Raw genomic sequence first — 11,572 nt, 5'->3', positions numbered from 1 at the left:
TTTAGTGGCTGAAGAATCCTGCTCTCTGAACAGAAGCATCCTACCACTTCTTGCATGCAAGAGGATGCCACAGGTGCAAATGACTGAAAAGCTGGTATGACTGTATCAAGTTCATCAGTTTTGCTGAATCAATTAAACTGAAGAGTTTTAATTGGATTTTCATTCAACGAAACCAGTTGCTACTGTATGAAATTTCATTGCGTTATTCTCTTCCTTCGTGCAAACTGCTATCCTGAATAATGCTTTTTATAGGGTAGCGGGCACCGGGGATGAATTTATGGAATCGAGTGAGGAGGTGGCCGGAACCACTGGCGGTGAATCAAACCGTGCGATCCTAAACTAGGTAGTTTAAGCCTGCGCTTGGGCCTTCCCCCCCCCCTGCCCCCCACACCAGGACGCCCCCACACCAGGGGAATCAACTTGAATAAAAGATTGGAGGGGGGAGTAAGCCCCACCCTGTATAATCGATCACAAGACGTGGCGCGCACACACAATTTGAATGGCAATGCCTATTAGTTGGGGGGGGCTAGGAGTTGGCTCCTATGCACCCCACTGAAGACCCCCAAATAAGGACCCCCACCGCAGCCATCTCCTTCGGAGCTGCAGCCGTCCAGCCAGGACCAGCAGCAGCAGCCTCCGTCCCTGGATCTCCTTCCCTCTCTCTCCGCCGCCGGAGCGCCTGACCCGGGAGGAGGGAGAACCAATGCGGCATTTCCTGGCTGGCCGGCCGCCCCTCCTGCCGCCGCCGCGAGGGGCGAGCAGGAGGCAGCGGCGGCGCTCGCACTGCAGCTTCCGGCCGGGCTCTTGCAGCAGGCAGCAGCCAGGAGGAGCCGGAGCCGCCGCTGGGGAGCCAGGCTGCCCGAGAAGGGCCCCAGAGCGCATGGAGAAGCCGCCGCGGAGGGCCCGGCGCGCCGGAGATGGAGACGCCGCCGCCGGCTGCAGCGCGCTCCTCCTCTCGCTACTGCTCCTTCTCCTTCTCCTGCTGGGTTGTGGGGCGGCGGCGGCGGCGGCCGCCCAGGAGCTGAATCCCCGCGGGAGGAACGTGTGCCCGGCGCCGGGGTAAGCAAGAGCGAGCCGTCGCGGGGAGAGAGGTCCGGGGCGCGCCAGCGAGACCCCCCTTGCCAAGTTTTTACGCGCGGGGAATGGAGACGCGCGGAGAGGGCTCTGCTCCATGGGGTGCGCTGGGGCGCTTCTGGGAAGCCACTTTCCCCCTACCCGCCTCGTTTGAAGCAGCCAAAGGCTTGGATTTCGTTTCGTCTCGTGCGTCCGCGCCCTTGGAAGAGGCGCAGGGGCGCTATTGTGTTCTGTTAGACATTCATTTGGGGCGCGGGTGTCTTCAGTATGGCTGAGGGTTACTGCTTTTTCCTTTATTACTGGGGCTGGGTGGATAGAATCCTGGTCCACCAGTGTGATGCTGCACCACATCTGGCCCCCGGCCTTTCTAAGGAGATAGGATATGCCTTCTAATCCCTTCCGTACATGATGCCCGCTCCCCCAAACTTCCTGGAAGAGGGGGGTCTCTTCCTTCCACCCGTCCCGCAAGCTTCTCTCCCCCACCCCCAGCAACCAGTGTCTCTTGGCATGGGACGTGTGTGGGAGGAGAGACGGGGCAGAGAAGATGTCCCTTCTTGAACCAGATGTGGAGATTGATGGAGGGCCTCCCGACTGCCATTATGTCCCCCTTTTAAAAAAAAAAAAGTTTGGTGAGTTCTCCTTGCTGGGCTACGAGGCAGTGCTGGTGGCTTTTGGGACAGGTGGGTGACACACACCCCCTTCCCCATCATGTCAGCTGGGTTGTGTGCTCCTTTCCAAAGGGGGTGTGTGTGCAAACAAGGGGTCCATATCCCCTCCCTCCCTCCTGCTGGCTGGACAGGCTTTCTCCCCACTCCCACTGTCGTCCCGCGTGGATTTCCTTCAGGCATTTTCGACAGCTTCCTCCCAAACCCCTTCCCTCTTCGCTTGGAGACCTCTCGTGCCTGCTTGAACCAATTTCCTCTCGGGAGGGGGCATCCCTCGAGAGTTGAGAGAATCCCGTCTTTTAGGTATGCGATGGTCACTTTTAGGCTTGCTTGCAAGGATGGGGGGGGGAGGTTAACTTGAAGCCCACCCCCACCTCACTGGGATTAAAGGGGGCCCTTGGGGTGGTGGGTGTTAATTGAGACAGTCTATTGGAACCCTGTATTTAGGCTGTGGATGATACCACCACCAGCAGCAGCAGGCTCTGATTGGAAGCCTCTGCTTTCCCCTAACCCTCCAGCAAAAACCGCTTTCCAGAGGATTAACCCCATCCTATACTTAACGGTCTCAAGATGTGGGGGTTTCGGTTCCCCCTTCCTCCCCCATCTTGCCAAGGTAACCGCTTTACACACACACACACACAGGGCACATTGCCCACTGAGAGCCAGATCGTGCCAGGGCTGCTCCCCCAAATAAAAATTATGGCAATAGAAGCAAGAAACCATTTCTGACATTTCAGGGGATCCCCTCCCCTTCTTGACAGGTACCCCCCATTTTTTCCATCAAAGAACAAAACGGCACGCCAAAAAAGGGGGGGGAAGAAACCCACCCGCCATCCCCCTTCCAAGTGTAACTTAAAACCCGATGGAAAGAGACGGTACATCTGTTTTCGATTTAAACTCTTGCAAACAAGCTCGCTTAGGCGAGAGGGCTTTGCAGGCTCTGCTGTGGAATTTCTGGATGAGGTTTCTCTCTCGCACTTTTACCATAACCGCCCCCCCCCCAAAACACAGACAAACACACACCCCAGAAACGCTCTCTGGTCCTTGTTTTTCCTGAGCTAGACAAAGTCTGTTTTATGATAAAGGGAAAAGCTGGTCACAATTCGATGGGAGAGGGGCAGAAATGTGGTTTAGCTTCTTCTTCTTCTTTTAGGGTATTTGGGTGGGCGCCCTCCGAGGGGGGCTTCATCAAACAGCGGGATCCACAAAGCCAGATTAACTGTACTTGCTCACAGGCTGAAGGGCCCCAAAAGATTCTCCCTACAGTTAAAGCACACAGACCCAAAATAACCATCGTTTACCCCTCACAGAGGGACGCGGGTGGCTCTATGGGTTAAACCACAGAGCCTAGGACTTGCTGATCAGAAGGTCGGCGGTTCGAATCCCTGCCACGGGGTGAGCTCCCGTTGCTCCGTCCCTGCTCCTGCCAACCTAGCAGTTCGAAAGTATGCTGGTGCAAGTAGATAAATAGGTACCACTCCGCCGGGAAGGTAAACGGCGCTTCTGTGTGTTGCTCTGGTTCGCCAGAAACGGCTTAGTCATGCTGGCCACATGACCCGGAAGCTGTATGCCGGCTCCCTCGGCCTATAAAGCGAGATGAGCGCTGCAACCCGAGTCGGCCACGACTAGATCTAATGGTCAGGGGTCCCTTTACCCCTCACAGAGCTACAGTTCCCAGCGCGTTTAACAAACTACGGTTCCTGGGATTCTTGCGAGATGGCTGTTTTAAATGTATGGCAGCCCAAACCTCAAACCCCAGTATCAAAATTTGCCTCTAACTCTAGGGGAGATCAGAAAGGAGCTTATTTCATTTATCGTGTTTAATTCTTGCCTTTTCAAGGAGCTCAAGGCAGTGTACATGGCTCTCCCTGCCCCTATTTAATCCCCATAAGAACCCTGCAAGGTTGGATAGGCTGAGAGGCAGTAACTGGCCTCATACCCAGTGAGTTTGGTGGCTGAGTGAGGATTTGAACCCTGGTTTTGCAGATCCGACGCTCTAACTGCTGCACCACACTGCCTCAGCTTGAAACCTGTTAGTAGATTTTCGTGTTTCTTTAGAGTGCCCAAACATTTGGACTTCCAGTTGTTTAGCAGTAACGGCAACTGAGATCTCCCCCTCGTTAGGCTGTCGAAATCCAGAATATTTGGGGAGTGGGTTTTTGTACGGAAAACTGGAAGCTTTCCATTCTGGTGCTCTAGACAAATTCATGTGCTTAGAGCAGCTATCCCAAAACCTGTTGCCTAGCAGATGTTTTACGGACTACAACTCCCATCAGCCCCAGCCAGCATGGCGGTGCATTTCTGGGGCTGATGGGAATTGTAGTCCAGAACATCTGGAGGGCAGCCTGGATAGGCTTTCCTGAACAAAAATGCTTTAAGCAGGCGATGGAAAAAAAGAACAGCAAAATCTCCTTACCTAATATCAAGAGGCCGAGAGTTCCAATGTCTGGGTGCTAAAACACTAAAAGTCGTGGTATGGGTATTATTTGGTGGCTGTAACAGTGCCAGTTTGAGTCCCATTTAAAGGCAATCTTCCTGAACTCTCTGAAAGGCTACATAAACCACCCTTTGAAAAGTCACACTATAGTGCACTTTGCAGTACAGCTCTACAGCCCAAAGTGTGTTATATTCAGGTTAAATTATGCCCGTGTTTGTGAAGTTCACTTCCAAATAATTGCATTATGTTCAGGGAGAAATGGCTGGCAATCAACGTGTATTATTAAGGGAAAATTTGGACTGAAAAGTTGATGGATTTCCATGATATATATTTTTTAAATTGCAAATGGCTGAAGAAATATGGAGAGCTGAAGTTAAGATTTGAGAAAGAGAAAAGACCAAAAATTGAAAAGAGTCATCCATCCCTGTGTGTTTGTGTGCGAGCGCAGGTCTTTGGATAATGGCTCCATTCAGAGAAAGAGCTCTGGGCTACACCCCCCTCCCCACATTACAGCACATGTTTGATGAGAGGGCACTAGGCAGCCAGGGAGGTCTTGTGGAAGCTGGTCCCACATACTCCCCTCCAATTTCCTCTCAGTTTTCAGTAACCTTCCTGGAAGAGAGTGTTATAGACTTCTTCTTCTTCTTCTTCTTCTTCTTATTCTTATTATTATTATTATTATTATTATTATTATTATTATTTCTATACCGCCCTACAACCGAAGGTCTTAGGGCAGTCCAACCAGTTGATTGCGAGCTGCTCCTGGTCGATCCTGGTCAATCGCATGATCTTCAGCGAGTGACTGGAAAAAAAGAAAAGAGCCCAACACCTCTGTTCTCTCCCCCTAAAAGAAGCTCAGCAACTCTGCCCTCTCCCCCTAAAAAAAGCTGTGGGATAACACTTTTGATGCAACATCGTCTAACCTTCTGGCAGTTCCCTTGCTGCAAGAAGCCACATTAAAGGGAACCAGGCCTTCTCGGTAGTGGCACTCGCCCTGTGGAACACCCTCCCTTCAGATGTCAAAGAGAAAAACAACTACCAGACTTTTAGAAGACATCTGAAGGCAGCCCTCTTTAGGGAAGCTTTTAATATTTAATAGACTGTTGTATTTTAATATTCTGTTGGAAGCAGCCCAGAGTGGCGGGGAAACCCAGATAGATGGGTGGGGTATAAATAATTAAATTATTATTATTATTATTATTATTATTATTATTATTATTATTATTATTATTACCTCCCTGCAAACAAATCAGAATGAACACTCAGTAAAGAGCTAATGGCCCCTAAACTCCTTGCAAACGCTGTAAAAGAAAATCAGGATGAATGCTCGATAAACGGGTCATTTGGGAGCACCCTGCAATCTCTTTCCTAGATGAGTTATTTTTGTGTGGTGTAGGAGTGTGTGCCCAGGACCTGGGAGACCAGGGTTCAAATTCCCACTCTGCCACCAGGATCACGGGGTGTGACCTTGGGGGCCAGCCACTGCCTCTCAGCCTGGCCTACCTCACAGGGTTGTTGTGGGGCATTAATTAGAATCATGGAGTTGGGACCCTGTGGGTCATCTAGTCCAACCCCCTGAAACTGTCCCATGCGGGGATCAAACCTGCAACCGTGGCATTCTCAACACCATGCTGTAACCAATTAAGCTATTATCGGGGGGCGGGGGGGTTGCAGAGGGAAAGACACAACAGATAAATAAATAAGTTGTGTTTTGCTTGTACAGTATTTAATATGGTACATACCAAGCCACCGCTGATGTGCTTGCTGCCAGTCCGTGTTGTGTGCTCAATCCTGCAGTTCCATATCCTCCCAGATGTGCCCCTCAGGAATTCTGGAAGGCCAGAAGTGCTCCTTTTGGATGGGAAAATAATTTTCCAAAATTTGGGGAAAATCCATTTCATAAGTTCATTAGGTAAAGGGTAAAGGCACCCCTGACCATTAGGTCCAGTCACGGACGACTTTGGGGTTGCGGCGCTCATCTCGCTTTATTGGCCGAGGGAGCCGGGGTACAGCTTCCGGGTCATTTGGCCAGCATGACTAAGCCGCTTCTTGCAAATCAGAGCAGCGCACGGAAACGCCGTTTACCTTCCTGCTGGAGCAGTACCTATTTATCTACTTGCACTTTGATGTGCTTTCGAACTGCTAGGTTGGCAGGAGTAGGGACCGAGCAACGGGAGCTCACCCAGTTGTGGGGATTCGAACTGCCGACCTTCTGATCAACAAGCCCAAGGCTCAGTGGTATAGACCACAGAGCCACCCACGTCCCATGCGAAGTTCATTAGTAGCAACGAACAAATGGCAGTTTCAAACACAGTACCAGCCTCCTTTCATTTTAATTATTTTTAAACCCTCAAGAGTTTTCACCTCCCCCTCTGTTTTCGGCATCAGAGAGAGCTGTGAACACCAAGGGTTTAAAATAATGGCATATTAGTCAACCTTTCAGCTGTTTACTAAATTCAACATACTGCATGATATCTTTTTCTAGGGTGTCAGGAAATCTTCCAATGCAAATTCAAAAATTACTCTATCTTAATTTGTATGGGAATCCCCACACACACACCCAAATTCCCACACCACTTGCTTTTGGGTCATCCACTTCTGTTCTTGTTCCCCTAAGAATATTTTTTTCTGGGATAGCAAAACATCATGGGGCCAGGCTGTGGGGCTCACCATGTGATTTTAATATACACATTCGATGTTGGGTGGGAAAATGCAAGAGGGAGCCAGTGACATCATTGTGGGCATTAGCTGGCGGGAATCTTGTCGCTTAACCAGCTTGATGCCAGTTATGTGAAACGAGCAGTTCTTTATATCAGCATTCTAAGAGCTTTATTGGGGTGTGCACCCAGACAGAATCTGGGAAGGGGGTTTCACATGACCTTTTTTTTTTTTGAGATCTTGAAACAGCCCCTGAGACTGACTCGGGATGCAGCAAAAATTCAGTTTCATTCCCAATTAAAGGTGAATTTCCCTTATGCACATTTAAGGAACGGGTTGGTTATGGAGATTAAATGAGGACTATAGCCTGGGAGAAGGGATGCGGGTGGTGCTGTGGGTTAAACCACAGAGCCTAGGACTTGCCGATCAGAAGGTCGGCGGTTTGAATCCCCACAACGGGGTGAGCTCCTGTTGCTCGGTCCCTGCTCCTGCCAACCTAGCAGTTCGAAAGCACGTCAGAGTACAAGTAGATAAATAGGTACCGCTCCGGCAGGAAGGTAAACAGCGTTTCTGTGCGCTGCTCTGGTTCGCCAGAAGTGGCTTAGTCATGCTGGCCACATGACCCGGAAGCTATACGCCGGCTCCCTCGGCCAATAAAGCAAGATGAGCGCCACAACCCCCAGAGTCGGTCACGCCTGGACCTAATGGTCAGGGGTCCCTTTACCTTTTATAGCCTGGGAGATGAGGGTTCCAGCCCCCAAATCCAGCCTAAAGAACCACATCCGCTCCTCTGCCCCTTCTACTTTATTTGCTTACTGCATTTATATCTCCAGGTGGGAGGATTTGAACCCTTGGCTTCTCCCAGGTCCTAGTTTGACACTCTTAAGCACTACACTGCCCCGGCTCATGTGCGTTTGGCCCTTCTCACCACTGGCATGCGGCCCCCATAAAGTCACCGTTGGGGGAGTGTGGCCCTCGGACTGGGGAGAAAAAATGTTACCTTTTCTTTTCTTTTCTTTTCTTTTCTTTTCTTCAAGCCAAGCCTTTTCTAACGCGCTCTCTTTCTCTGCCTACAGCTCTGCTGGATTCGTCTGCTGCTCAGGATGGAAGCAACAGGGCGAGGAATGTTTGATAGGTAAGAGCGAGCCTTCCCCCGCTTTTCTCCTCCCTCTCTAAGCAGGTTCAAGGCTGCCTGAAAGAATAACCCCCTCCCTTTTCGGCTCGAGGAGGGGAGTCCTTTCCCTTCCATCTCCCAAGAGCCTCTAGGGTGATGGTCCCTTGGCATGTACAGCTGTCTTCAGTTTGATGCCCTCCTTCTTGAGGGTCCGCCGGAAGCCGCCTTGTCCCGAATCAGAGCGAAACAGAGATGCTGTTCGCCTGTCTCTCCACTGATCTATCTCTCTCTCTTGCTTCATCTACTTTGCCTGTTTCATTTTCACGCACCGTATTTTTTGCTCCATAAGACACACTTTTCTCCTCCTAAAATGTAAGGGGAAATGTGTGTGTGTCTTATGGAGCGAATGCAGGCTGCGCAGCTATCACTGAAGCCAGCAGAGCGAGAGGGATCGCTGCGCAGCGCCTCTTGTTGTGCTGCCTTCCCAGCGAAGCAGGATGAGGGACGGAAGAGAACCTTATGGGCGGACAGACCGGCAGCTGCTTAGCCTGATCCTCCCTCCTCCTTCCTCCTTCCTCTTCCTCTTCTTTTCCCCACCTGCCTCAGGCTTCTCTCGAGCCTACCCAAGAGCCCGGCTGCCCCCTAAGCCGGCTGCCTGGCTCTATTCCTCACAAGCCCCTTGACGTGCTGGAAGCAGCAGAAGCGGTAGCTGCGGCATAGGCAGCCCCTGGCAAGGCTTGAATGCGTAGCGCAAGGAGGGAAGGGGCCTCAGATTCAGAATATTTTTTTCCTTGTTTTCCTCCTCTAAAAACTAGGTGCGTCTTATGGTCGGGTGCGTCTTATATAGCGAAAAATACAGTAGTTCATCTCAAGTGTGGGGAACTTTTCCCCTCCAGGTAGGACTACAACTCCCATCATCCTTGGCTACTGGATCGTGCTTGCCGGGGCTGATGGGAACTATGGGCTAAAGAAGAGCCTGTGTGAGGAACTCCTTACTTTGGTCTGTCCTGAATCTCCCGACATTCAACTTCACTGGCTGCCCATGACTTCTAGAGTCAGGAGAGAAGGAGAAATGCTTTTCTCTGGTGGCGTTCTCCATGCCATGCAAAATTTAACGCTCTTCTCTCAAGTCAACTCTTACTACTGCTCAGTATCGTCGGCACGGACTGGCAGCAGCTCTCCTGGGTTTCAGAATGCCTTTGTAAATTTTCCGATGGCTCTGTCTTTGCAAAGCTTTGCTATAGAGAAGGGGAGTAGCCTGTAGCCTTGTGTTAGATTGTCATACTGTTTAACTGGGATGTAATGCCTTCCTACAATGGGATGCGGGTGGCGCTGTGGATTAAACCACAGAGCCTAAGACTTGCTGATCAGAAGGTCGGCGGTGTTCGAATCCCTGCAACGGGGTGAGCTCCTGTTGCTCTGTCCCTGCTCCTGCCAACCTAGCAGTTCGGAAGCACGTCAAAGGGTGAGTAGATAAACAGGTACCGCTCCGGCAAGAAGGTAAACGGCATTTCCGTGCGTTGCTCTGGTTTGCCAGAAGCGGCTTAGTCATGCTGGCCATATGACCCAGAAGCTGTATGCCAGCTCCCTCAGCCAATAAAGCGAGATGAGCACTGCAACCCCAGAGTCAGCCACGACTGGACCTAATGGTCAGGGGGCCCTTTACCTTTTAATGCCTTCCTACACAGAGCCGGTGATCATCAGTGTTCCTTTTCTAGAAAAAAGAGGTGCCAGAACTCACCGTTAACACCTCCCTTGTTATATTTGCAATGGTGCCCACCTGAGAGGTGCCGGAACTCAGTTCCGGCGAGTTCCGGCTGGGAGGAGGGGAAGCCCTGGATTGTAGCCATGCCTTGAAGGCTGGGTCGGGCTTTGAAATGCAGACTCCAGCAACTTGACTAAAACCCTGGGTGTGTCAGCTTTCATTTCTAAAACTCAGCATGTTTGCAGTCCTCATGGCCAGACATGGCTTTATTGCTCCATTTCCCTCTTTCTCTCCTAACCCACGTTCTGCTTTTTGCCATCATCTAAAAATGACGACGTTCTGATATGGTTTTTTGGTAGAACGCCCAGCTTCACTAGGTGCCTATGAGTTCCAGTGTTGCAAGACAGAGAGGAAAACTTTTCTCTATCTCAGTGGTATGCAGTGAAATTTTTCTCAGGGGAACAGTGAGGGCCAGAGGCACCAGCTTGTGAGGGAATGTCGCTCGCATGAGCATCGCACCTCCCTCCCTATGTGGGCAGATGCTTCCCGGGCTTTGGGAAAGGAGGCGCTATGCTTTAATACTTACTGGAGACATTTAGGGGAATAGCCTAGTCCCCCTCATCCACTAACCACAAAAAACTGCTCTATCTGCTTTCTCTGTGCCATGTTTAATCAAGTTAGTAGTCCTCATGACTGCCCAGGGTTGCCTGGAAATTTGAGGGCATCACCTGGGAGAAGTCTCAGGTTGCAGAGGAAGCTTTTCGGTGGTTTACATGGGGGGGCAGCTTCACTGCCCTGTATTCTCTAGCTCCTTGCTTCTTACCCTGATTGCTGGCAGAAAGTGGATAAATTTCACACGATTGGTGCAGTTTGGAGAATTAGCTTTTCATGCTGCAGAATTTGAATTTTGCCAGTGTGTGGCGTGCAGCCCTGGTTCTTGACCACCTGAGGGAACAAACGGGGATGCACCATATGTGAGAGGCAGCGGTGGTGTAGTGGTTAGAGTGTCAGACTAGGACCTGGGAGTTCATATCCCCACTTGGCCATGAAGCTCACTGGGCAACTTTGTGCCAGTCTCTGCCTCTCGGACTAACCTACTTCACAGGGTTATTGTGGGGGCTAAATGAGGAGTGGGGGGGGGGGTGAGCCAGGCATACCACGTTGAGCTCCTGGGAGAAAATAAGGTGAGATACAATTCCATGTATGCAATTTATTCATGCAGTAAATACAGTGGTACCTCAGGCTACATACGCTTCAGGTTACATATGCTTCAGGTTACAGACTCCACTAACCCAGAAATATTACCTCAGATTAAGAACTTTGCTTCAGGATGAGAACAGAAATCATGCTCCGGCTGCGCAGCAGCAGTGGGAGGCCCCTTTAGCTAAAGTGGTGCTTCAGGTTAAGAACAGTTTCAGGTTAAGAACGGACCTCCGGAACAAATTAAGTACTTAACCCAAGGTACCACTGTAAACAAATCCCCCAATACACCTTATTTTAAATCAGGCTCCTCCGAGGCAAGGCCAGTGGTGGTGTAGGGGTTTGAGTGTCAGACTAAGACCTGGGAGACCAGGGTTCGAATCCTCCCACTTGGCTATGAAGCTCACCGCCTGTGATCTCTGGGTCTAGTCGCTGCCTCTTGGGGTCATTTTGGGGATTAAATGAGGAAGGGGAGCAGATCCAGGTACGGCACTTTGAGCCGCTTGGACAAAAGGGGTGGGTGGAAGTACAATAAATAAACAAATGCCCCCTGAACGGCCCGGGTACGGGGGAGCAGGGTCCGTCCGTCCTGTTCACTCTTAGCAGAGTTGTCGCTTGCCCAGGCAAAAAGCTGGAAGAAAGGAAGCAGCAGTTTCTCCACCGTTCCTTCACTGTTCTCTGTTGTCCGTAGCCAGAAGGTCCCCCCTCGGCGCTGGAAC

At 50.8% G+C, this 11,572-nt stretch overlaps 1 protein-coding gene across 1 annotated transcript in view; it reads left to right on the top strand.

Annotated features, from left to right (window-relative positions):
- The first annotated feature begins 700 nt into the window (after positions 1-700).
- SCARF2 (scavenger receptor class F member 2) overlaps positions 701-11,572 on the top strand; it is a 51,778-nt gene continuing 40,906 nt past the window's right edge. The window contains 4 exon segments of the mRNA XM_081174812.1: positions 701-719; positions 722-813; positions 815-1,059; positions 7,911-7,969. Coding sequence (XP_081030938.1) covers positions 704-719; positions 722-813; positions 815-1,059; positions 7,911-7,969 — 412 coding nt within the window. The 5' untranslated portion in view covers positions 701-703.

The sequence above is a fragment of the Podarcis bocagei genome, assembly GCF_964188305.1.
Source record: "Podarcis bocagei genome assembly, chromosome: 16".
Classification (NCBI taxonomy): domain Eukaryota; kingdom Metazoa; phylum Chordata; class Lepidosauria; order Squamata; family Lacertidae; genus Podarcis; species Podarcis bocagei.
The sequence above is the reverse complement of the archived record's forward strand: the minus strand, read 5'-3'. Positions and strand labels throughout refer to the sequence as shown.